Raw genomic sequence first — 27,846 nt, 5'->3', positions numbered from 1 at the left:
GCCTTGACTATTTCATGACCAGGCTCTGATCAGCTCACATATGGCCCAAGCAGGGCAAGCCAAAACCTCACAGGCTCAGCTGTAACTTCCAACTTTTATCACTGTGAAATACGATGGTGTGGCAGGCTGTGGCTCTGTCCCTCCTCTGCACCAGTTACGAGCCAGCTGAAACATGAGAGGCCAGATAAATGATCCTTTTTTTTTTTCTTACTGTGTAGAACAAATAACTGAAGTTTCATATCCAACCATCTCCCTGAAAGCTTACACCATCAACTTGGATGTAGCCATGTTATTTTACATTAGCCCCTCTGACACTTGTTTATTTCTTTCTCCCTTCATTCATGTTTGTGTCTTTTACTAACACTTCTTTACATTTACCTTTCCCACCTTATTTGTTCCCTCCCTCACATCCATGACTGCACCCTCTTCACACTATTCCCTCTTCCTTTTCCTTTGTTACCCAGTGGACCACACAGAACCCCTCCGTGACCTCAAAAGTAAGTGATGATGATGGAGAGAAGAAGGAAAGAAGAGAGTGATTCTGTATGAGAGGCAGTGGGAAATGCAGTGTACCCCTTGAATGAGGTCTTTCGAGAGGTATTGAAGGACTATCTGGGTTATGCAGAATTTCCTTTGGTGAACTGGTGCTTTCTCCAGGTCATGGGTCTTGTTCTAAATCCATGTTTCACTGGGTAGAAGCTTTGCTTGAATACTCATGTGTAAGACTCAAGGATTAAATCCAGATGTATACGAGCAGGTAAGATGATGCCAGAGTCAGTACACTATTATGTGCCTAAGTCAGGCCTCAGTTGACTCCTGGAAGCCCCTATGATTACTGAGCTTCTATCCCTTTTTGCAGGTAGTTTTTATGTAGCTGGGAGTTACTATTTTTTTTCCAAAAATAAGCAATGCATATGTTTAAAAATGCTGCCTCTGACTGTAAAGATCTTTGCAATGGTCACTGTTCAGCATACACATTCATTCTTAAGGGTGACAACTAACATGGTAAACACTGAAGTACAGAACAGAGATGCCTTCAGTCCCAACAACTATTGCAAAAATGCAATATGCAAAATCAGATGCAAAATAAGAAACCCTGGCCCTTGGTGTTCACTGGTGTCCTTGCAAACAGAGGCACTGATTACCATCCTGTATATTTTTTCTAAGTTCTAAAGAGCAGTCAGGCTTGTTTTACATTGATCAAATAACTTGTTTTTACATTGATCAAAGTGCCAAGTTTCCAAAATAACAATTTATAAGAGGAATCTGGATCATATGCTTACTAAAAGACTAGGTTTGTCTTTGAAAGCAAAGACCATTAACAGAGGAGACTTACTTCTCAGTTCTCAAGTGAATCAGCATTCATCAATAATTCTTGTGTGTAGCTTCCTTTGCCCTGTTCAGCCTCAGCCAGATGTAGAGACAATTTCTTTCCAGACATCCCACAAACACTGATGCTGAGGTGACACTCTCCTTTACTAACACAGCAGGCCAAATTGAGTGGCTAAGAAAGAGGCCTTTATTTTATCTCTAAGGAATTCACTGGCAACAAGTCATGTGAGAGGCAGATACATAACATGTGGTTAAAGATGATGAGTTAGTTTATCTTACAGGATAAACTCTAGGGTTTGTAAATTAACAGCTTGGCCATGGATTGCCTTTCCCAAGCTACAAACACCTGACAGCTTAAGTTCCAATCATGAAATTACAAATATGATAGCAAACAACAAATGCTGTCAACTACATGACTTGCCATATAGCACCAAGACAATGACAACAACAGTAATTAATGCACACAGTTACCTTTATCCCAGCAATTCTAGAAGGTCTTTGGAAACTTCAGACATCATTTTATGGCAACCACGTTCAGCAAAACCAGCAAGAATGAACAAGCGCAACCGGCTATTCTTACCCTCTGCAAAACAACTTTTCAACCATAAGAAGTAGGTCTAAAGCCCTGGCTTAAGGCAGGAAAAGCTTAATGACAGCCTTTCAGGTGCTGAGTGTATAAAAATTTCTCACCTAGTTTCCTCTTGAGTAAAATAACTGGTCATGCTGTTGTCCAGTACTCACACTTTCTCTAGTTAACTGAAATATTCTAAACCTCCCCAAAGTAAAAATTTCCATTTGTCTTTGCAATATTTATTTAAGAACATATTTTAATAACTTCAAAGTGTTGAACCAAATTTGATTACCAACTCTTTGTTTTCATCTGCTGCTTTTTCTTCACTAAAGCCAATGCAAAATTTTCGCGCAGAGAAAAAGACCTTTCTGTAATTTATTATTAAAATCTAAACCTAACATATATAAAAAACAAGACATAACAATCTTACCCTGATTAACTCTCCAAATTTACCAAAACTTTTTAAGTCAAAACCAGGTTCTCCATATGCCAGCCTCTAAATTACTTGACAGACAGATAGTTGAGTGTAAAAGCAGAATCAGTCATACCAATATGGTAAGAAGACTGAACAAGATCTAGGTTATTTCCTGTTATAGCAGTTCACTTACCCTATAGTAGTCTGTGCTGTATACATCTCTAGACATCCCAAAATCCCCAATCTTCACCAGTAGGTTTTCACCAACCAGACAATTCCGGGTAGCAAGATCCCGATGCACGAAGTGCTGTGATGCCAGGTAAACCATACCAGATGCAATCTGCTGGGCAATGTGAAGCATCTGGGATTGGGTCAGCTCAGCAGGACGGTTGCCTTCTGCCATCAGTCCTGCATCTGGTCCATGCGCCCTGCACCAAAACACAAGCAGATAAACTGACAGGCCACTTGTAACTTGGAGAGGTGAAGGACATTAGTGAGTTTAAATCCACACAATGCAGTCAAAAGGGCCACAAATTCCTTGGTGAAATAGAGAAAAAATTGTATCTTGGCTTTTTTCATTTGCTATTTCCTTCATTGTGGGAAAGATAGGTGGTGTGAAGAGCCTTACACAATAGGATATGTATTACTCAACGAAATAAGGCACATGTGTTCACAATAATACGCATCTGTCAGAAAACACCACCTTTCTCCTGTTCCAATCTAGCAATCCAGAGAAAGGCTGACAAAAACACCTGTTTGGTAACACTATAAGTGTGAAAGACAATTGAGGGAAAGGCAATGAAGTGGCATGCATAGCATCACCTTTCCTATGACTGGCATGCCTTGATTTCTAGAGGGAGACAGGACATTGACCCCTTCCATCCTTTCTTTAAGAAGAAAAAGCTCACTTCCTTCTGAGAAACAAGGGCAATGATCTTAGATTTATACTTCTAGTTTCCTATCCAAATGCACAGCAGGAAAGAATTTTTGCTTATTTCGTCACCAAGGGTGAGTCCTATCTGAGATGGGAATTCTTGAGGATAGGATGAGGATACAAAACACACACTATTTGAAACACCAAAAAACCAGCTTCAGAAATACAAGGTAGCAAGTCTCTAAGATGCAGCAATCAACTGATTAAGGAGAATACTTCTATGCACTCCAGCAAAACCAGAGAAGTTTTGCATTAGAAAGGCCCAGTGAAGTACTGGGACACATGTTAGCTCTGGTATGCATGTACATTCCAGTATCTTGAAGATTCTATATGCACAACATTTTACAGTAAGAATTACTAGCTAATCCTTATCCAATTAGCAGGATCATCTGGCAATCATTCTTCATTTGATACAGCTTATAATATTCTGAATATCCTTTCCCTTTCATTCAATTTTCCTGTGTTTTCAGAAGCCTTTTTTATTCCTTTTCTGAAGACTATTCTTTCTAATAGACCACCTCTCTTTTTCTCTCATCAACTTTTGCTTTTGAAAAATGCTCTAGAACTGATTTTTATTTCCTCTCAAAGCCCTTCCTTCCTTTAAAGGGGAGTTTCAGAGAATTGCCTTCCTAATCAACAGAGGTGAGGCCTTAATTTATCTCTAGGGGAAGGGTGCAGGAGTTTGGAAAAGAGTTGCAAATTAATTAAATCTGTGAGATCAGTTCTGACACTACCTATTAGAAACACGATATTAAAATTGCCCCAAGGGAAGAATTTCATGAGAAAAGTGACAGAAAAGAAAATGGAGGGTGTGTAGCACTGCTGGGACTGCATCTGGTACCAGGCAAAGCCAGCTCTCTGCCACAGGGCATGTACATGCAGCCATTCACCTGGTCTGGTTGGTAGAGGGGAATAAATGGGAGGATAAGAAATCTCCAACTAAAACTCACAGGCAAATTCCTAGTGAAACACATTGTACCTTTATCATGCATGGATTTTTTAATAACTGTTCCCAGACATGAGACTCAGTAGCTAAATTAGAGAACTCATCACATTTTGCTAGCCTTCATGAGAACATGGTCTGTATCTAATGAAACTTTTAGATTATTCCTAATGCTCCGTCCACCTTGCTTGTTCTCTTGGTGCTGGTCATAAATGAGGTGATCCTCAGTGTCTACATCAGCCAGGAACATTGACAGAGATATTCTCTGCAGCAACAACAGACTCCACCAGTCAGAACAAGCACTGGGCAGGCATGACTTTGAGGCTTTAGTCCTAGACCTAAACAGCCTTTGGCTGCATGCAGACAGCCAGGCTCATTTGGGTTAAACTTTTGGATCAATTTTTCCCCAACAGCCTTTGGCGGCGCTGCAGGGTAAGAAATACAGGCTCTTATAGCCCGCTTTGCTACAAACCTGTGGTCTGCAGCACAAGCTGCAGCAAATATGAGAGGAAAGACAAACTGGAGCCGAGGTTTAACAGCTTGTCCCAGCATAATCATTTTATGTAGGAAATATACTGTCTGCTGAACTACTTTTCTGTACAATAATTCAAAATCAGAGTTAAAAGGTAAAAAAAGGCCAATCAAAAAGAATCAAAGCTTAAGTATTTCTTATGAAATAAGAAATTATTTCTCATCAGCTGAGAATCTGGCTTCTTCTAATGGAAATTCAATGTTCTGAAAACATGCTAGAATGGCATCTAGGGAAACTGCAGTTTTTCCAAACTTCTGATTCACAGCAGAAGACCAATCAGGCCAATGTAAATGCCCTGAATTCTTAAATATATTTAAATTCTCTGCCAGAAAGACAATCAGTCTGGGAAAAGTAGTAGTCTGCATCCCCAGTTCAGACCCCAGTCTCCAGGCCAAACTTGTCAGCCCTGCCAATAAGGGAGCATGCTAATTGATGTCACTGGTTTTTATGATGTTCCTATTTGTTCAACAGTGATCAGAAAGACAGCAAACTCGTTTCACATAGGCTACCGAAAGTGCATTTATGGTGACTAGTAATCACTAGTCATTTCAATCAGGGACATCAGGTTTGATTTACAGCTTTGTTACAGATATCTTTCCAAAGTGGTGGTAACTCCTAGTTATCTTCAGCAGGAGAGATCTCTGTATGTTGAAAGGTCTTCATGATATACTTTGATGAAAATTACATAGAAGGTGCTGAAACAACAGTCCCTTATATTTTTAATATAGTAGCAAAAGCTATGCCTTAACTGCTTATTTTTATGTTAATGAGTGCAGGCTAGCAGAAAAGGCATATATATGAAGCCTCTGTTCACAACTTCCTGGTTCATAAGTTACCTATTATTGTGAATCTTAGGTATCATCTATTTATTTATGACTGCTTTACTGTCAAATTTCAGTTTCTGATGCACATTCCTGAACAGTTTTATGAAATAAAGCCCTAATCCAAACCCCAAGACGCAGCATTTTCCAATTCACAGAAGCTTCCATGGCTCACATTTTTTTTGCTGTAGACTTATGGTAGTCTTTCCAAAACACTGAAAAGAAGGAAGAGAAAAGGGTTTAGACCTCAAAAGCTCTTAGACGCCTACAGATAGCGATAGGTGTTGAGTGGGATCTTCCAAGTGCTATCAGAAAGCCTGCAAGAAAATAATTCCTACTGTAGGATTTATAACAAAATATTTCAGAATACACTGAAATATATTGGAAACAATATTTCTTTGGTTCACATTTGTTTGGTAAAAACTATAAGGCTTTACTTAATGGTACTTCCAAAAAGGCAAAGAGACAGAGCCCCACATCCCAGTACAGAAGACGAGAGTCACACAATTTGTACTCCTAGATGTCAGTATTTGCCAGTGGTAGTAGTTAATTTGACATTAAGTACCAGTAACACCTACCTTCTCTGCCCACTTTTGGCTCAGCAGCACAATATATGTTCATGGGTTTACCTGAGGAATTTGTTAAGATCTCCATGCTTCATATATTCAAAGACCATGATGAGCGGATCACCCTCCACACAGACGCCATAGAACTTGACAATGTGCTCATGCTGCAGGTTAGTGAGCAGCTCTGCCTCACGGTGGAAGTCCTTGCGGGCATTGTCGCTGGCATCCTTCAGTGTCTGGTGGAGAAAATAAAAATGTAAAGGACAGATGTTCACAGAAGGTAGGGAACATGTAAGACAGCATTGTAAGGGCAAGACAAGGACATTCTACTGCACAGAGGATGAAGTAAGTATTTTCTTAATAACTCTTTTAGAAATGTAGATGTGATCCTTAAGTGCAATTAAAAAATGGCAGTACAGTTTTCATTCCTCTGCCACATGTTATCCTAAACAACATTTTTTCTTGTAAGATGATGTAGGAATACTCATGCTCTTGCTGTGGCAAGTGTTTTCCAAACACAGAGCAAATAAAATGATCTCATCCAAAAATATACTCATATACAGCTGGTTTGTATGTTTTAGCATTTAACTTATAGAACCCCTAGTATCCTGTTTGCATTTATCTTTCTTGTTAGTTCCTTAAAATACAACTCTGCTTGCTTAAAATAATTGGTGGTAACATAGATGCATTCTTTATGTATTATTAACGTTGCTGTTGCTGATGTTAGTCCCTGTGGTGTGCTACACATTAGGTAGATTTACAAAAGCTTATGTCCCTGGATCAGAACTTACAACCTGAGCCAGAAACTCCTTTGAAGTTCTGTAAATCTATTCACATGCCTAAAATTAGGCATAAGTAACTGCAGGATCACTCTTGAAGTGATAGGCAGAGAGGAAGGCAGATGCAGAATTCTGATGCCAGATCAGAATTCTGGAGTGTCACTTTTTCTTACCCCTTTTTATTTATATAGTTCTAAATTCTGGCACATTTTAATTTTGAAAGAAATATATCAACACTGGATCAAATAGGAGGCTTAAATGTTGTATAATGAAATAATACTAATTAAACTGCCAAATACAGGCTGTTTCAGATTTCTTCTCAAGAACTACAGTTCATGAACAGGGCAACACTTTCATGCACCAAAAAAAAAGCAAGTTCTGACACCAGTTACATGAGGAATGATTATAATTGGCAATAAACCACTAATAGACTCTATATTCAAGTGGTATGGTGGTTGCACTATAATAGTTCAAACAATATTTTTAAAACTGCAAAGGAAAGATGGCAAGTCACCAATGTTCACAAATTATTCTTCACAGAAACTGCTGTCTAGGCTCTCTACATCTGGATTTTAACAACACCTAGGCTTAATACTATAGAAGACAAGACACAAAAGTAGTTGCAAAGTTTTAGCTAAAGATGCTTTTTCCTGGCCATCTAGTCACTTTATTTTCCATCCTGAATTAATATACAGAGCATGGGATCAACCACATTCATCAGAAGAGACACAGAACAAACTGATACTGTGCAATCATTGTACCAACAAACTGAATTTTTAGCTACAATAGTCATGGTTTGTTCAAAATTTTTGTTCCCTAGGGACAATTCTGCCCATTTTTTTAATTTTATATGTATGCATGTGGAACATACGAACTAGTAGATGACTGTCATTAAAAAAGACTTGCTTTACTTGTGAAACCGCAACCCCAGGTCTTGAAAAATGAAAAGCTACCACAACAAGATTCAGATGGGGGAACAAAGAGCAGGGCAGATTAGATAGCTGTCTTTCAAGTTCATGGGCTTTTCCCTGTGGATTTCAGGCTCTGTGGATTCTAGAGGCGAGAGAAATCACTTATGCCACAGCTGTCTCTTCCCTGAAGGATGGACTTACGAATCTTAAATGCCTTCAGGCCCAGAATCCTTCTTCCGTAAGTTTTACCAATAATGATGCAACAAGGATATTGCATTGTCAAGGCTTCACTAGGCACGATATGTCAGTATACACAGCTATGTCATGTGTATCAAATTTGCTGCCCACTATGGTCTACACACAATCACGTCTGAACTGAGTGAAGACATTTCCAAGCTCTGGGATGCGGCTTTAACATGATACAGGCACCAACCCACAGTCCAGTCTACATTATATGTAATGAAACCACGGGGAATAATTCTGTTGTCACTTGAGTTTCCTCTGGTAGTTTAACGTATAAAGTGATTGGACTGTAATTCCTCTCAACAGAATTAGAAAAACAATTAATATAAAACCAATTTTTAAATAATAGCAACCTGGAAAAAAACTGACAGGGAAAAACAGAGGCTGATCCTCTTTCCAGTGGGCTCTTTCCCTGCAAGGACAGTAAAAATGCTGATAGCTCTGCCCTGTGAGGATGGCATATTGCATATTTGAGAGGACGCTTTTTATCTCACAGAAACTGCAAAATTATCATATGACAGAGCAGTTGCCATGGCAATTCTGCATTTTCTGTCAAACAGCAAAATGCAGAAAGGTCTAAAATTCAGGTAAAACTCATGCAGCGTTTCACCAAGGGGTGACTTGAATTTTTATCACCCACCATTGCAAAATCTCCTTTTTGTTATTTCATGCAGTGCACAGAATAGACGCAATGCATGAGAAAGAGCCGGCACACTCAGGCAAAGAGGAGACTGGAAGGTGAAAAAAATTATAAGTATGTAAAATTTACATAAAAATGACACTGACTAATGCATTTAACTTGATCTCAGCACAAGAGAAAAAATAAAACCAAAATAAAACCGTAAGTGCACTAAGAGAGAAAAAGACATATTAATTACTATTATCATTACTGACAACTATGCCAAAGCTCTGCATACAAAGCGCTCTCACCAGTCGACAGGAGGTTTTCCCAAGTAGGATCTGAGATTCAACCACATGTACTTTCCAGCCACTCAAGCCAGCAATTAAGGAAGGACAGGCTTCCTTGGGCAACAGAGGGAGCTCCCAGCTCTTATAAAAGCTCCACATCTGCTGCGTTCATCATTGTGACAGTTGGACCACTACCCCTTGCTTAGTCTCTTCCATAGAGTCCTTGTCCATCTGGTCTGCGCAGACTTGTGCTCTGTAGTGAGTGTGAACTGCCAGCTCCTTACCCCATGCTGACACCACAAAGCTGCATTCATGGGCAAGTCAGAGTAAGAGGAGGAGGATGTGGTTGTCACCAACATCAGCAGGACTTGGTATTGAAACTCTTATGACATATGACCTTTCTACTGTTCCAGCCTTCCCCTATGAAATCATTGCCACTGCTCCCCAACACCATACAAAGCTGAGTGGTATGTGCCCTCAAGAAATGAAGGGGTGGTTTTCCACCTTCTTGGAAATGAAGATCCAAAGATTTGGAAACCTTTGGTTTTCCTATGCGGGTGCCATGGAAATGTTCTTGATCTCATGCACATAGCAGTCTGATAGCTGAGCTCTATCCTTGAGCAGAACAGGGTGAATCCCCTTCCAACCTCCCAAGGGAGCCAGAGGCAGCTGCTAACCTGTGCCTTGTCAGTCAGCCTCACTTCCAGCTCTGGACAGGTTAAACTAGTGCGAGATTATGCCTGGGGATCCAGTCCTATAAGGAGACAGCACTGAGCCAGGCCCGAACAACCACAGTGGCACAGCAAAATGCCTCTCAAGGAAAGAGTAACTTTTCCTTCCTCCATCTTCTGTTCTCTAAAAGTGCCTGCAGCAAATAGTGTGCTGAAATGATGTGGTAATTCACATGGGGGAAAGCTAGTACAATGCCCACGCTCACAGGGTTTGTCTTATGGCAAGCATTTCTAAACACTCCATACTGCCCTCAAAAGACTAAACTAATCAAAACTAATTTAAACAAATTGTCTTTCTCCTCTCCCAAGGAGCAAAAGCTCAAGCTCTTTGTGTTGTTTATGCTAAGCCTGATTTTTTTTATCTTCCCAGAGTTTTCTGGGCCTCTTAGCTCCTAAATAATTTGCTGCAGCAATGTCAGCATTTTGGATACCAGCTGACTGAAAAGAAGAAGCAAACATGTTGAGTTATAAGAAGGGATGCTCAGAGCCAGGCATGAACCTTACAGTTGTCCAGCAACTGGCAGGCACAGGCAGCCACCAGGGACCACCAGCATCCTGATGCACATTGTGCAGGTGAGACTGTGCCTCCTTGCTGCTGAAATCCCCTTGGCACTAGCTCTTACTCCTCACCAAGTACATATTCCACTGGTCTCACCAAATCTATGTCATGGTGATGAATATGTTCTGGTTTTGCCCATGGGCTAAAGCTCTCTAAAGCCCTTGCTGTGTGTCAGGAGGAGCTGCCCACTGCTGCTGGCATCAAAATCTGCTCCTCTAAGACTAAAACTAAGACACTGCCAAACCCTGTGCTCAGCAGTGGGGTCCAAACACAGTCCTCCGGATAGTTGTCTGCATTCCAGTTAGGTCCCATCCCTTGACCTCCACTGTGACTGAAGGATACTTGTGATCTATGTTGGTACCACAGGAAAAGAGAGAAGTGTTAGGCAATTAACCCCTCTTACATAACGATCAATCCAGTGGCTCAGTTCACCAAAAAATTTGCTCTTTGACAGCAGCCAGAGTCACATCTTTAAGAGCCAATGGCAGAAACATAAAATGGGCATAACCTGCCCCCAGAGATAATTCTTCTCACAGCTGCCTGCAAGATGTTTATTAAGGACACTACAAAGAGTGGATTTGGCAAAAAAAAAAAAAAGAAAAAAAAAAGAAGAAGGTATGGCAACTTGTCCAGAAAACTGACACATTTCTCATCTAAATCCATGGAGACATCTCTACCTTTAAAGGCTGAATGCTCTTCCTTTTGAACTATGCAGAGAGGAAGTGCAGTGCAGCATTGAATAGCAGAAGTGCTAGGCTCCATTCGGTCAGGACTTTGAGACGGAGCAAGTGAATAGAAGTATTTTTATTTTGCTATCAAGGAGTTCCCTAAAGTGATAGAGGAAACGCAATTTCTACTGTAGCTTCACCAAAATACAACAGAAAATTCATTCAGATCTAGTTTTGTCATCTCTTATCTCTTGCTTTCTCCTTTCTATGTTATATCCCTTCAGGGTTTAATTTTTTCTCACGAGTCAACATGACCGAACAACTTCCAAGTATCATAAAGACTGTAACCTTGGCAAACCCAAAAATGTGTTATTTTTGATAGAGCACTCTACAGGTCTATCCTCCTTTCTTGTTCTCTCACTGTCAGGTCCAAAACTCTACTTCTTGTTACCAAACTCAAAAATATGATCTACTCTGTTTCTTTTACTGTATGATTTCATCCATGTACACATGGTTGCCTAACTGCGACTGGTCAGATAAAATTATTTTCTGATCCCTAGGCACAGCCCAAATTCCAAACATCTATTCCACCTGCATTTCATGAGATACTTCAAATGCTGGACACCTTGTTCAGTTTTTGGCAGAACACTACAGATGGAGATAAGAGATTGTTTCCAGGGAAGCTTTGCAAATTTTGAGAGAGCAGTTTCACCCATATTGTTTTCTAGCTACATCCTGAGCTGAGATCAACAGCCAACCTGAGCTCTTGAATTTTAGGAGGATGAAAAGACTTGGTGCAGTGAAGCAGGCTTGGTCTCCAAGCTCTGAGATCAATCTGGAAATCTTTTTAATCCTTGGTAGATTCCCAACATAGCAGGTGCTCTTTGCCTTTTAGGAGAATCAGACAAATCTCTTTTTTCCCCCCTCAGAAATGTAAAAGTCGTCTGTATACTTGAAACTCGAAACATGTTTTCATACACTGTCCTCATCCTTTGGACTTTATTTTGGGATCACTGATTGGAGCTGTATATAATCAAGAATCACTCCTCCAGGTCTGACATATGATGACTTTTGGATTTCCATACTGCCAGTGTTTAACAGTACATGACAATACTATTCACAAGTTTGTTTTAATATTCCTGGCAGCTATATTAATGACAATTACCCTCAGATAATTTCAGTTGCTGACTTGAAGAATGTCATTGTCCTGAAAAAGAAAGGCGTTCTTTGCCTAGAAATTATACACATAACCTATTCACTTAGCTAGTAATAGATTACTTTTTTAGACATGTAACACATATGTCACTTATATTTTTAATGACCTAGACATTATTTTTCACTAATTGTACTCTAGATAGACCATAAAAGATTTTGTCCCCTTGTGACACAATCTGTTTTCCTCCTTTTTCTTATGAGATTCAGGTCTCATTTTATAATCCACAACAAGATCAAATACCGCATTCTCTTAACATTCAATTAGCATTGTGAACTCTTCCACATATATCAGAGCAGTTACACTGTATTATGGAATAGGCAAAGATGATAAATTACAAATAAAATAGCATCAGTTGCAACCATGAATTAGTAATGGAAACCCTAGATTCTTTTACCTTCACTGCCACCAAGATCTTGCTCTGCTCAGGACACAGGTTATAGCATTCTGCCAGAAACACTTTCCCAAAGGCTCCTTCTCCCAGTTCTCTTTTGAGAACAATATTGTGGCGCTTGATGTGATGCACAACTGTGAAAAGAAGACAAAATGGAGGTCAGAAAGGAGTGGCAAGGCCAGGATGGGACAGAGTCCGTGCTTGCAGCCACATGGAGACAAGCTTGCCTGTAAAGTAGGATGCGTACTGTGGAAAGAATCAAAGTCCCCATGTGCCATTTATTAGTGCTTTGTGCAAAAAGACTGAGCTTATATATTTATAGTTGGAGAGTAGCACATTTGCTGGATAAGAAGACATGGAATTCAGAGTCAGCTGGGAAAAGGCCAGTTATCATCATGATAGGAGGATTGCTGCAGAGCAACACATAGGAGCCAATGCTGCTTTTTTAAAAACATTAAGAAAATTAATTAGAAAATAAAGCAAACCTTTCTCACACCTCTTCTAATTTTATGCCTTTAACAATAAGAGAACTCTTGTCCAAAGCCAAAAAGTTTTAAAATTAAGCTAATCCAAGAAAACCAAATGTGCCCTCTTTTAACTAAATGCAAATTAATACTCTGGTTTACTTACCACTTGTTCAACTGCTTTCCTTCTCAGTGCTATATATAGTTACAATAACATAAATTTTATTCTCGCAAACATGATCTACAGTATTACTCTGAAGTAAAAGAAAAGATGGACAAATGTTTTAGTCCACACAGTGGACAGAAACTTCATTGAAGTCCTTGAGCTTTTCAACTTATTTTACATTCTCCTTTCAGCAAAAGCTTCCATTAAAACCTTTAATATTTAAGAGACTCTACTAAATTTTGTACAATACATTATCAGTTTGCAATGTGCAAGCTTAGTAAAGCAGCTGTAAGGGCAGTTTAGCTGCCAATTGGATGGACAGCTTGTGTTGCTGAATCTGTACAACACAGACAGAATCCATTGATGAATTTAACCTCAGTGCACTTAGCTGCCTTTGCAAACACTGAAATTAACCCCTGCCTGGAAAAGGCCCATTTGCAACTTAAATCCTAGACACAGTGAATTAAATCGGGGCGCACAGGCATCAAGCTGGCTTCCGCTAGGGTTTGAATCTTACCTTGGCTGCTTAACTGCAGAACTGAACCCTGCCAATAATTTAGGATCTATGCAGATGCAGACCAACTGCTGTTGCCATATTTGGCCACAAATCTGTTCCAGAGTGGGTGATCACCTATGCAAAAAATACCTTGCCTCCATGACTAAAAGATGGAAAATGGAGTGCTGATGGTAACAACAGTGGGGAGAAATGGCACAGCCTATCCCCATTCCTATCACCAGCATTTGCAAAAAAGGACCACAGCCTACAAGAGAAAAATATGTGCGTCCCACACCCTAAGCCTACAGAAACATAAAACCAGTGCACTGCATATAAATACACTTTGTATTTATATGCTAGCACACAAGGGGAACCTGGTGCTGGAGCAAGGTCGGAAAGTGAGAAATCCATTAGAAGTCTGCTAGGTGGGCAGCATACCCAGGGAGCAGATCTCCACCAGACCAAGCTGGCACCTGCCAGAAACCTCCCATCAGTGTGCAAGCAGGCCCTCCATTGCCTGTGCATAGCATGAGGAAAGCTGGATTCTCCCTGCAGCACACCAGGCTCACCAGGGCTCGCTGCAGTCCCCGCAGCTGGTGGCTGCAGGGCGGAGCACTGCCAGTCTCCTCCTCCAATCCCAAGTCTTCCGGAAGAGGGCATATGTCTCATTAATAGCCAGGTAGACATCAAATAAGACTTCACGATACCTACGTTTTTCACTTTTGTCAAACTCTGGTCTAGCATAAGCTTAAGTTTTGTTGTGGAGATGCATTTATATGGGTACACTTTGTTTGGCCAGCTACCCTAGCAGCTCCTCTGCAGTCATCAGGAATTGTTTTCTATGTTCACTCCCTCCTCAGTACTGGCTTTGCAAGTAAAGCCGAAAATGCAGTCAGCACAAGATAGGTCTGAACCAAAACACACTTTTTTCCCCCACAGACAGAAGTTAACCAGTATCTGTTGCCTTTACTAACACTGGTCACAACACAGACCAGCAGAGGCAGAACTGCTGCCCTGGCATGCCACTTGAGCTCTGGAGTGTGGCATACCTTGTGACCTGTGCTTTAAAAATAATTGCTACTAAATGAGGGCTAGTTCCTATCCCCTGAAAAACTTGTCATCCAACCCTGCCTCTTGGTGAATTCTCTTACCCTCTGCTTTACCAGTACTGCCAGAAGAATGCCTCTCTTCCTTTCCCAGAAAGAAAAGTTCAGTTCCATGTTACCAGTATTACCATCTTAAAAAGTACACAAATGCTAGAGAAGGGAATGGGGCTGAGAACCTGTCCTACTGGCATCAGTAGGAAAATTCCAGTAAAGGCAGTTTTTCACTTGGTTCTCTCCACAGCTGCCAAAGACTCAGTGATGAACTGAGTCTGAATTTTGTGTGGGTCCTCTCCATTTTGAGCCCATCCTATCCAAGTGTTGGCCCTAGCAGTACAAAGGGGGGTTTTGTAAAGCTCCTGGAGGACTTCACAAACAATAGAGTAAAAATAAATAAAAAACATATCAAATACTTCTCTGCAGTACACTTACATATAAGCCAAGCATTTGACTGAACAATCCCTCCCGTAAACCACTGTCAAAACTGAGACACAGAAAGGTGCAGAAGAGGTCTGCACAGAATGCATTTTAACTTGTTATGCTCTATCCACTCCTGTAACGTTTTTGAGCTGCATTGTGTAACTAAACAAATAAAAAATGACAGTAAATATGACTAAATGGGCAGAAATTAAATGTAAGAACAATGTAAGTAAATCAAACACATAAGATGTGATGGGTATATGAGCTAAGGAAAAAATCCATTTAGCAAACTCAGGGCCCCAGCCATAATGACACCATCTTCAGTAGGAGGATATTGCAGCAGCAGATGCACTGGAAAATTCAGGTCAAAATCTGATTTCAGTGAGTATCAGGATAAAGCAAATTCTCTCTGCCGAAATTCAAGAGATTATCCTGGATTTACACTGAAGAAACAAAGCAGAATTTGGCCAAAGAGGTGGAATAAACAAAGAAGTCATCTCACAACATTGTCTCATAGGCAAACACAGACAAACATTCAAATGGCAGCTATATATTTTTCTCCTTTTGATTCTAAATGGAAATTGCACTTGACCTGCTATTTGTACTTTTAAGAGCACATCATCTCTGGTTTAAAATCTTGACTGATTACTGCAAAAAATATGTTCCGTTAAGCTAAAAGCTGAGTTGAAACACTTCAGAGAGAAATGAAATATAGAATATGAAGCAAGACAACAAATTAAAGAAGGGTAAATGCTGAAAAGAGGCTGTGGTGTTAAATAATAACCACACAGCTGTACCTTTAGAAGCAGGCAGCTCCCATGGATGACTGCAGGGAATCAGAAGGCAATGGGGAGCATACCACAGAAAAAGTCTCTCTTCTCATTTCAAGGTCGCAGAGACACCCCACCAACAGAGTTGGACTTCTAGGTACTTCGCTCACTAGCAAACATCATGTCACACTGGAGATGATGCATCAGCCTCATCCTGCAAAACTTATCTGCAGGCACAAGACTGCACTCCCCAGGTAACCTACCTTTGATAATGAGGCTGAACAGAGAGGGTCACACCACATTCTGGAATGGGTCCCAGCAGAACAGGCAACTCAGGATCACCTCACCACATTGAAATCACTGAGTTGGATGTGACTGAATCCAGCCATGGACGACAGGACACTTAGCATATAAATTATTAAAAACTTTCTGCCCGTAATTTAAAAATTCAATGTGACAGAGTAAAAGTTTTTCCCCTTGGTCACAAACAATAGGTCTTAACATTTTACCCCCATATGTGACCATTATACCACCCAAGCTGACCTTCTACACTGCACAGAGCATAGTACTGAGCTAAATGACTTGTGCTTAGCAGGACTGCCTCCAGAAAGTGACTGTGCCAGTATTGATTTGAAAGTCTGAACTATCCACTTGTTTTAATGTGTAATCATTTTCATTGCTAATAAAAATGCATGCCTTTTTCTTTGTCTCTTAATCATTAACTTATCTGGCTTGCACCTCCCTTGGGCTCCCTTGGGCTCCAGGAGACTTTCTCTGATAGTTTAGCAGCCTTTTAAGATGTGGTCTTTAACACACATAATCAACACTCTTCTTACTCTTCTTGGAGAGGCAAAGAGACAGAAGTCCCTCCTCCCAGGAAAACATCCTCTCCAATTGTTTTCATGACTTTTCTCTGGAATATTTTCAACAACCTTTTAAAATAAGTTGTTTCCAGTTGTTTTTCCTAACTGGAAGGCACATTCTTTAATCACTCTCGACAAGGTTGTGATAAAAACATAAAATCAGCTCCCTGTATCTCTGTACATCCATATATTATGCCAGTCCTTTTAAGGCTAGGTTTCCTACACACTTATGTGGTATGCATGACAGTGTCTCATCTAGAACACCTCACCCAATTACAACACCACAAGTGCTGTAAGTCTCAAATGTGTTCCCATATGCCTCATGAGAAGAGCAGAGGAGATTTAGGGGGAGGCTGAAACACAGCCTCACTGCTTGACAGACACTAAGAGCCACAGCAGACAGGCTCCATCATCACCGCTCATTGAACTACCAACACTAGAAAATCCTGTTGTGTTGCATGCCCACTTAAATAATTTCCTGAGTCTGCTTTTGAGAATACTGTTCAAAATTTTGCTAGCAGTATACATGTGGAACAGTCCTGATGAAATTTGTTGTGCCAGGACTCTGAGAAGAGAATGAAGATCTTCAAGATGCCAAGCAAACAGGCAGGGTAATATTATAAACATACTCACAGGTGCATAAGAAAAAAGCAGTCATAGAAAAGACTCAGCTTGTGATGTGACATGAGGTGCCATAGAAAGACATTTTGCAAGTTTCTTAATTTCTTTTCCCACTATTTCTATTTCAATTGTGAAGACTCAAATATTTCTAAGATCTTGCTAGAAAAAACAGGTGTAAATGGCCAAGTGATTGTTCAGGTAGTATTCCAAATTTGTACAGCATTTCTCATCCACATAAAAGGAGGGGTGGAATTTCTGATGGAATCCCATAGCAGAAGAATACAAAATCACTGTGAAGAGCAGAGAGCAAGTCTAGACTGATGGCCATCTGGTAATGCAATAGCAGCAGCTCTACAGTTTCTACAAGCTATTGCCAGAACAGAAATTTTGGCATGTTGAAGTATCTACTCTCTAACATGGCAATAAAAGCCAATAACAACGCCTTTTTTTCTTTTGGTAACCTTTTATAACCTTTTAACTTGTCAGCCTTGCCTGGATCCAGAAGTAGGCCAGCTCAGTTACATATTTCTGATTATTTGAAGTATTTACCACATACAACATTCATTATTTATTATTCTGTATATATTTTTGCGTAGTGCTATTGTTGTTTAATTTTTACCATATAGCAACAACAAATGCTCATGCAAGACTGGTGCCCAGATGTTGTAGGTACAAACAAATAAACAGCATGTTTACATGTGCTCCCCAGGTACTCTACTCTAAATGAAAGGTCCTGGTACAGGCTATAGAAATCTGAGTATGGAGGATCCAGAATGAGGCCAGAAAGGCACTTGGGCCTTGTCACATTACCTGTGCAAATACAGCTTCTGAAGCATTTTGATTTTTGTTTCTTTGAAAAAAACCCCCAGTTTAATTCAGCAGTTGTAAAAGAGTTATCCTTGAGTGGCCATCAGTGATTTGTCAGGTTTTTCATAGGCATCAGAGTCTAAGTGGACCTTAAGGAGGTCCTTTGACCTTAATGGTCAAATTGAATAGGAAGTGATCTTCCAGGAAGAACTGAAGGCATTTATGCAAGACAAACCACTGATTATCACAGGAATGTCATAATTCCCAGGCACTTACTTCCTACTTGCCTGGAGATACATCTGATGAAAAATCAAATAAATCTGTGATTGCTGCAGCTTAACCTTTCAGTTGCTTCTTTTACAACTTAAATCCTCACAGGATCTATACTTTAAACCCCAGATTTTCTATCTTTATGGGTTAGAATTAGGCTTCCTTATGTAACACAGTGCTGCAGGTCTTTGAAAGATGCCCATCCCTCTCCCAACTGCCCACAGCAGCAGGGGCACCATAGCTCTTACCCATTGTAGACTCATTTTGCTATAGCTTGCAGAGCGCTTCTCACTTGGCTGAAACTCAAGTGTTTGCTGTCTTTTGGGGTTAATAATTGATTTCTGGTGAGGCCTTTGATTTTACTCTTATTTTACTGTAATTGATTTGGTTTATTTGGCCAACGTTCTCTCTGCTTGGCTATGGTCTTATGACCATACTTGGTTAGACCCTTACACACAAATGAACACTACTTAAGAATAAATTACAATAACAATGCTATCATTGTTTTAAATGCATGAGCCTTATGAGCTAAATTCACCCTTCAGGAAAAAAAAATAATTAATTGACAGTTTACCCATACATAAATTTGCCCTTGCATACTAAAACTAAGGTACACAAGGCCTTCAAGCCTTAGCAACCTAAAAATGATCTTTTACACTGGGATATATCAGAATAGCTGAAAGCTAGATTTGGCCCTCTATTTTCAGAATAAGTAGCAGGTATTAATCACCCTGCATTTCTCTTTCTGTGCTGCTTCCAGCCTCCTAAAAGCTTCTCAGCACAGTATGTTAAATCTGCTTTAAGCAGAAAACTGCATTTGAATTTTGGCAAAACACTGCCTTTGCAGATATGTATGCACTTAATTTGTAAATGCCAATCTCAATGCACTTCTTCCAAACGATTAATGATTGTACAACTTAAAGGCTATTGTGTGTGAGTTACTGTATAAAACCTCTGCTGGTATTATTTTACAGTGGCAAATCTGGTCCATCTTCCATGTTTAACTGGAGACTATGATCTCACCACCAACACCCTTCTCTTAGTTCAGATGATGAAGGGCATGATACTAACCTTTAGAGATCTTTGCTATAGAAACAGAAGTACTCTGCAAAGGATGGGGGAGTACCATGTAGCAAGTCTCATATAATAGACGCTTGCAGAGGGGGAAGGGCTAATAGAAATACTGTCTCCAAAATATTAACTCTTTTCTATCTCTGTTTTCAGAAATACAGATAGCCCAGTACAAGCATCCCAGGACACCAGTCTGAGAAGCAGGACCTGAAAGAAACTTACATTCAGAGACTGAGTCATATTCAAGCCTGGAGGAAGTGGGTATAAAGGTGAAATTCAAAGGAGATTGCTCCAGTTTTGATGTACTTTTGTCTGCTTTGCTTTTTCTCTTCTTATTTTAAAAGGAAAAGGAAATAATGTTGTACCTCAACATGAGGAAGGGTTTTACTGGTGGCCTTTCAAAAAGAAATATGAAAAGTAAATGGAGCTTTCAAGCCTGGGAAGGAATAAACCATATACTTGGCTCACAGTTCCAAATTCTATCCTCTTATATAAAACTTAAGCACATATCCAGTCTTTACCTTTTGCTGAACTATTTTACTGAAAGATAGCATAGCATCTGGTCAGCCATGTTAGATGGCAAGGTCAGCCCTGTTGCAGCTAATTATGCATAGAAAGAAAAGGGAACATTAGAGAAAATATCACAAGAACATGAAAGAACTCAGGTTTTTATAGATCACTTCTGAGCATATTATTTACCCTTTTCCTAATATTTTTTTTCCTTCTACAGTTCTATCAGGCTGCAGTACACTGTGTAGCTTTCTCTGAGGAAAGCTGAATCTTATGCATTTTTTATCTTATGGTTTGCTTTCTTTGGGCCAACTGAGGTAAACTCCTAAGCAGCAGGTTAAGTCTCTGCCCGCTTCCTTAACTGCATACAGTTATGGCTTTGCTACTACATGGTTATTTGCTCTTATGATTCTGTGTATACCACCTCCTTTCCTGGGTTTTGACCATAAGTGGCCTTTAAACACCGAGAAAAGTTTTAGGTTTGTCTATCTCTGAGGAGGACCCAAAAATGACACATAAAGGCATTGGACATTGCAAACAAGCAAAATATGAAACTTTCCTCACCCTTTGATTGGATCCCCGCATTATTCACTGAAAAACAAAATCACCAGGCAAAAGAGAAAACAAGTCTCAAGTCTTCCTATGCACTGAAAAGGAAAGAACCTCAGTTTGCCTTCTGTCTTCTGGGAACACAGAAGGGGTTAGCACTAACAATTATACTGTCCCACAGCCCCATGTGACAGGAGAGATGACCAAAACATTATAAAAGATGAACGAACCTGAAAAAGCGGCTACTCCCTTTTACAGACTTGCTCTCCTTCAGCATTTCAGCCTTCTTCCACAGTGAGGCACTTGTTCTGCTTTTGTTCCACTGACAGGCTGGCACACCTTTCTGCTAGGGCATGCCATATACAGAGACTTATGTCCCTATTGGGCATTTCCCCCTTGGCCTCTGCTACTGTTTCAGAATTCCAACATTATGATGTAATTGGCAGCATATGAGTGCAAGGGAACCCAGAAAATTCATCTTTACTCCTGGGCTGTGATAGATACCTCTACGGCAGCCACAATGCAGTCAAAAGATTATTACATTGTACTAGCTTCAAACAAAAGACCTGCAAGTTCTTACTTATAGGTCAACCAAATGAAGTCATGAAGGGTTTGCAAGACTGAACGTGGTGAGGCTTTTTCAGGATTAGATCCTCAAAAATTGCAAAGTAAAGATGGCTTTTCCTTTGTCTTGTTGCAAATGCACTGGGAAAAAAAAATCTTCCTCTGTTTCCACATTAACATAACACATGCTTAACTTTTCAAGCTTGAAAAAATCTGCTTACTACAGACCACACATTACCTCCTCTGCTGACCTGGTTCTTCCATCCTCCAAAGTACTAATACCATAAAGTGTACGTTTATACAACACAAATTATTCCACGTGTAAAGGTCATGAGGTTTCTACAGTCTGGGTGACTTCTCATAATTTTTCAAGGTCTGACAACTCCCCCAAATCCTAGTGAAGGATGCAAATGAGACTGTGCCATGCTCCTTGCACTGAGATTTGCTTATGCAAACAATGGTGCTCCTACTTGGAACTGCTATCTAAATTACACTAAACTATAGCCCAGCCAGATTTGAGAACACTTTAAATGCTTTTTTAATAGCAGCAAGATGAGTGCCTATTCTAATTGTCCTGATAGAAAAGCCAGCCTGCCTCATAATATGTAGAGAAAAGAAAAGCTGTGACTTGTCAATGGGAACAGGAGGACTTCACAGGTAATTTCTCTTGCAAAAGAAAGTAATGTATTTTCTCTTCTCCCGTCTTGGATTTGCATGTTATTTTCACATAACACGAAAGCTAACACATCTAGCTAACAGATCTAGCAGAGAATATGAGAAATCTCCTTCCACTCACTTGAGCTCTGGATTGTGTTATCTGTCAGCTGAAACTATGTTTCTCTACATTTCAGACAAATGAAGAGGAATATGCCTTCTTTGCTAAAACAAGTTTGGTGAGGAAGCAGAAGACTCTACTATGTATAGCCCTTTGCAACTGGTCTGCACGACGGAGCCCAGGGCCACTTGCCCTTTAGCAGACCAGAGCCAATGCCATGCCCTGTATGTCTCCATGGCTTCGGGCAGTGAGGCATCAGTCGCTCAATCTGCACGTAGCAGGTCTGTCAAATGGAGGTACGATTAAAGTAGCATCAGAGAGTCCCTTGGTTCCACCATGGACAACAAACCCATACACCTGTTTCTGGGCAAAGCTTCCTTCAGATATCTGTTTAAATAAAGGCTTTGTAAATTCTCAATAAATCCCCTCCCACATACCAATAAAACTTTATTTTAGAGAAAAAGAATGAACACAGATACATTAATCAAAAGTTAACTATACAGTATGTCAGCATCTAATGAAAAAGACCTGTACTCCTTTAGGATAACAACAGCTTCCCACAGGGTCCAGTGTGATAACTGTCAACCCCCCTGTACCAACAGTGACAAAACAACAACAAATGGTATCTTTTAAAGCTGTGACCCATGACGAAGTTTAGGACAAGTTCAGTCTCTGCCAATATGTTTTCACTACCTAAAAGCATCTCGGTTTTGACTTGATAATTACAGTCTGCTGAGCCAGGCAGCTGCCACTAAGGAACAGGAGCTGCCCAAATGAAGCAAAATGCATAGAAGTTTACTGCTGATTTATCACACAATAATGAACCCAGTTACAGCCTTTTGAGGCATAGAACTGAAAAACAAAAAGAGAGAGGGAAAAAAAAGAGGAAAGAGAGGAAGAAAGAGCTTTGAACATTTTGTTCCAGTCAGTTTCTAAGAATGAAGAAAACACCAGGCATGATTCAATCAAAGGATGCCCTCCTACAGTCCCACTGTTGCTGGAGAAGTGGCCACTGGGCAGATAACGAGACACGTATTTCTCAAAGCACACAGACCCAGTCTTTGCTGAGACATGAACTCTTGCTGATGGCAGCACATACACATACCAGGGCAAACAAGAAGAACGGCAGAAATGGCTGAATGAACTTTATTCAGAATCTGACATACAATGTCAGTATAATAAATGTGACCTAAAGAAGAGTATTACACCCATAAGCAGACTGAGTTGGCAGCTCTGACCAATTAGTACCAGTTAATTTTATGTTGATAGCTAGTACATATATATGATATTCTGTAAAAACTTAATAGCTGTCACCATAAAACATAGTTCTCTTTCTCCCCTTTTGTCCTCATATTTGGGAAGTACTTTCAGTTGAATCCTCTTTAGTACTTACTGTAGACCGAAATAAATGCAAATGTAATTCTGGCAGTCTCTGCAAGACACCAAAAATGCATGGAGCAGAAAAGTTCTTTTCTCACCTAACATCTCTATGACTATTGCTTTTAAAAATCAAAATTGTTTTGTTCCAACTACTGTACACCATGATATTTACAGCAACTGTAGTCTCCACAGAACTAAGATAGGCAAAATGTAGGGTTTTTCTCCCCTTCCTTCTGAAGTTCAAGTTCTCTCCCAGAGCAATAAATACCAACTGCCTACATAGTCATGTACTTGGGAAACATTTTGAGCAGCAGTAACCAACACAAACAGCTGCTACATTTGTTGAACTGAATGGCAGACTTCCTGCTGTGCTTATCAGTAACAGAAATATTAAAAATTGCCATAATTTTTATTGTTACCAATGGAACAGCTGGATTTTTGCCTCAAGTTGCTGAAACTGACAGTTGCAGCTAAGGAAATGGGTGTTGTCCTTTGATATGCACCCAGTCTGCACTTAGCTAAAACACAGAAATACACAAAACATTATTATTAACCCTACAGACAAGATGTTACCATGGTACATTAAAAGACCACTTTACAAGCAGTGTTTATTAATTACTGCGCCCTGCAAGACCACCACCAGCAGGAGGGCAAGTACAGACCTGCTTTTAGGAGAGACATGTCTGAAGTCTGTTGCGAAGCTGGAGGGATAATTTGCCTTTTGGTAGTCCAACATCCACAAAATGGCCCTCAAGCAGTTTCCAGGACTCTGTATTTCTAGCCTGTCCTTCTGGTCAGAATTTTAAATAGAAGAGGAAGGGTCAGAAACTGACAATTATTTATAAACAATGGCAATACTTGTTGGGTAGTCTTTCCAGTGTTTTCCCACATACAACTGTCAACTAACTTATAGGTTAGTGTGTTGTTTTCACCATTGCTTGTCACTTTTATTCTTCCCTTGTAATATTTTCTTCAGCAAGAGAACTGTAATTCAGCCACATGTTCCAAGAATATAACAGGATCTAACTGCAAAAATAACCAGTACTGATTTGCATTTTTCCTTACAGAGAAACTACACAGAGGCAACATTGTTTGCTTCTGAAACCTAGACACGCACACATAGATGAAAAGGTATTTGTCATCAGCGCTTTGGCAAACAATTCTTATGAGCTTCTGGCAAGTGAATCCCTTTCTGACTGTTTCCCCTACCTAGAAAATAAGGCTAGAAATGCATATCTAGATGTTTCATAATAGTGGTGAGGATTTTTTAAAATATTAATTACTTTCTATTTGAACAGTGTCACAAAACTATGAAGTGTAGAGTGACGTATTCGCCAAGGTTCTTATTTGGTATATTTTGAAAACAATGGCAAAACTCCTTGCTGCCATCACTTTCTTAATTTCAAATGCTCAAGTGGAAACTCCTCAGATATAGATTTGGCTTCAATAAATATTTCCTTGTAATTTTACAGATTCTGACCTCCTTAAAGTGTATTATAACACACTCAAAAAAAGAATATAGCGTTGTCTTGTATGTCATAAAAGTAATTCTCACTCACAAAATGTGAGCTGGGAAAGTGAGTGGAGTTCTTCTAGATTAACAGTCACAAAGAGAAAGCTGCTAAGAAAACAATTAAGAAACCCACAGCATGCCCTAATTTAAAACACAGACACACACAGAAAAAAGACTTGCCATGAACAAAAGAAAGCATGAGGTCTGCTGCTAGCTAAGTGCCCTCATTCTCTGGTTATTCCAGTCTGTATGTTGCTAGTATACAGTATTTTATGTACTATCCTGCACAAAAATAAACAGGCCCTCAGGGATTAACATACCACAACGAACACTCCAAAACTACTTGCAGTAGCTCCCTTTCCACACCTTCATAGACGTAAACAAATAAAGATTTCTGAACAGGAGCTACTGGAATCATTTGCCTTCATATTGTGGCAAGTAGGCACTTGTTGTGGAAACTAAAGAAAATGGTAAATTGCATCTTAATGAGGGCTATTCTAGCTAAGCATCCGAGAAACATCATCAGGAAAAATCTCTTCTTGATACTATTTTAAAAGGTTTTTGCCTATAATTAACCGAGTTGAAAGCTAGGACAGTAGCTAGGAGCAAGTGGTTTGAAAACCTGCATTATCTCTGCTAATGTACAAAAAGTACTGTGCTTTCACATGTAGACCTTGCTGGAAGCCCTAGTTAAAGACAGTCACAGTTAGCTGTGACAACTCCTGCTCCAGTACAGTGCTTTTAGTTCAAGTCCAGCTCTGCAGGATTCTGATATAACTTCCCAAAGCAGTGACAGACTTGTCACTGACACTGAGGAGAACCTGAAACAAGAAGTCTCACAGAAAAAACGGACATCTTGCCTCAGAAATACCTCAGATATTGGACAGGTTGTGAGTTTGAACAAAAAGACAGTACATACACAGAAAATGTGCTTGCTACATGCTGCAACTCTCCACCTAGTAACTCATATCTGCAGATATATATATGCAGAGAGGAGGATGATCCACACTGTGGAGTTTACTGAGAAGGAACACAGTGAAGAAATAAAATATGTGCAGGGTACAGCATGAACTCAGAAGAAAAAAAAAAGGAAAAGGAAGATGACTAAACTGCTCCAGTTGAAATGAAGAGGAATCTCCAGACCTCAGTTGATTAGTACTGCTAATCAGATTTCCCCATTTTCTCACTTAAGCATTTTAGGTCCTGTTAATTTAGATATCTTCATTCTGAATAGCCTTTTACAGCTGATCAAGAACAAGACAAACATCTGCCCTGCAAAGACTTCACTTAAAGATTTTATGCAATATTTTAAATAAATACTGTGCCTAATATAGCAAGACTTTGTCCATATCCAAACCAATGACTCAAGCCACTTGTCTCTGCATAGTGATTTTCTTTCTGTTAGAGTAGACAATCATATTTGGGATATATTTAGAAAAAAAGACAGAAACTTTTGCTAGCTTCTATATCACTACTTCTTAGTGACTCAACTTTATTTTAATGCCACATATTGCACAGCTGCCAGCCTGTTGGAAATATTTCTGCATCCTATTTAGTTAGTTATCCTACAATTTCAGAAGCTTGTGATCTCTTATGGAAGTTCGCAGATGTAGTCCCCTCATCCTCCCCAGCTATAGCATGACAATGCATGCCAGAACATAGGCTCTGGCAGACTTTGGAGATGGATGTGGAAAGGTTACACAATTTTGCAATAAATTCATTATGATCAAGCAGCACCAGTTAAAGCAATCACTCTCCTGGCCAAAGAAATAAGTGAGGAAAAGAAAAAACAAAAAACCCAAGTCTTCGCTTTTCTGATGTCCTGTTGCATCAAAGCACAGGTTGCAACAAGCTGAGAAAGTGTAATGTGCTTCAACGTCTTTTTCAGCTGCTATGGTACAGTTTCTTATGGAAAATTCCTTGTTCTGCGTGATGTTTTTCCTGCCTCATTTGGGATGGCAGAACCGTTCCTTGTGTCACCTGAGAAACCGGGCTGTCAGTTTCCACCTATTGGTGAGAAAGAAACTCATCAGCAGCAGAACTGAATGGAAAATTCCTCAGTTAGAAGTTTCTGCGCTGGAGGCCAACATGACACGGGGGAGCAAGGATGGATGGATGGGCCAGGGGATGAGGGTGCCACACAGGAGATCTGGCTTCCACCTCAGGGTCAGCCACAGATTTCCTGTGTGATTTGGGAAAAGGGATTTAATTCCTGAGACTCCCTGCTCATACAGGCAGGACAACCAAGCATCCTTCCCCCATTCTTCACCACATGTGTGAAGCCCCAGGTCTGTAACCTGCCCACAGGACAACCAAGTAGCTCCAGGTTACAGGAGTGGGGCCATAGTCCAAAAGCTCTTCAGGCAAGGGTTATTTGCAGATGTGCAGTCCCCCAATGCTTTGTACAGAGAGGTCTTGTTTGGATCTCAGGGCTCTAAAGTAATGGACAAAAGTAAAGATAAACAATTTCATTGCTCTCTGTTGTTAAGGAAAAATATCAATACAGGCAAGGAGGAAAAACTCCAACTTTACTCCAACTTACTCCAACTTTTCCAAGCAGGAAAAAATATTTGGCTTTTGGAGGAGATCTGCAATCTATTTTCTGCATAGATAATACTGAAAATTGCCAGAAACATGGTATAAAAATGGTACTATAGCATCACGCTAGTGACACAGAGCAATCAGGGATAAGGGGAATTTCTTTAATGGATTAGTTGGAAGTAATCTGATTTTAATGTGACATTTTTTCCTGCTGCAATGTTTGCCCTTCTAATCAAAAAATAATTAGATTCTACCACTTTTGATTCATGACAAAAACAAAGCATGGCTAAAAAGAAAAACTAAAAAAAAGGTGTTAACATTTTAATGCAGTTGGATACCTATGGTACTTCAGAATGCCGAAATTCCCATGGGCTCCCTAAGGTGGTGAGAAGAGCTTTTGACCTCTCTTGAGGAAATGGGTTTTGAAAATAATAAATGTAAA

At 40.0% G+C, this 27,846-nt stretch overlaps 1 protein-coding gene and 1 long non-coding RNA gene across 7 annotated transcripts in view; one reads left to right on the top strand and one right to left on the bottom strand.

Annotated features, from left to right (window-relative positions):
* NTRK2 (neurotrophic receptor tyrosine kinase 2) overlaps window positions 1-27,846 on the bottom strand; it is a 207,372-nt gene that overhangs the window by 44,615 nt on the left and 134,911 nt on the right. For 2 of the 3 annotated variants that reach the window (XM_027670767.1, XM_027670768.1), the window contains 3 exons: window positions 12,525-12,655; window positions 6,178-6,350; window positions 2,512-2,746 (listed from right to left, as the gene is read on the bottom strand). In XM_027670767.1, coding sequence (XP_027526568.1) covers window positions 2,512-2,746; window positions 6,178-6,350; window positions 12,525-12,655 — 539 coding nt within the window. Of the gene's footprint in view, window positions 1-2,511; window positions 2,747-6,177; window positions 6,351-12,524; window positions 12,656-26,320; window positions 26,871-27,846 lie in introns of those variants that run through there. The other variant, XM_027670769.1, reaches the window with a different exon arrangement.
* On the top strand, window positions 389-27,846 carry LOC113960897. 4 transcript variants are annotated; one of them, XR_003532137.1, is made up of 4 exons: window positions 389-757; window positions 6,285-6,394; window positions 19,726-19,829; window positions 27,735-27,846. It is a non-coding gene; the product is annotated as an uncharacterized LOC113960897 (long non-coding RNA). The 4 variants fall into 4 exon arrangements; XR_003532136.1 differs by having other exon boundaries at window positions 19,726-19,841; XR_003532135.1 differs by lacking the exon at window positions 27,735-27,846 and adding an exon at window positions 22,047-23,337.

The sequence above is a fragment of the Neopelma chrysocephalum genome, unplaced genomic scaffold, assembly GCF_003984885.1.
Source record: "Neopelma chrysocephalum unplaced genomic scaffold, ASM398488v2 Primary Assembly neopelma1_96936, whole genome shotgun sequence".
Classification (NCBI taxonomy): domain Eukaryota; kingdom Metazoa; phylum Chordata; class Aves; order Passeriformes; family Pipridae; genus Neopelma; species Neopelma chrysocephalum.
Note: the sequence above shows the minus strand (reverse complement) of the source record. Positions and strands in the feature narration are given on the sequence as shown.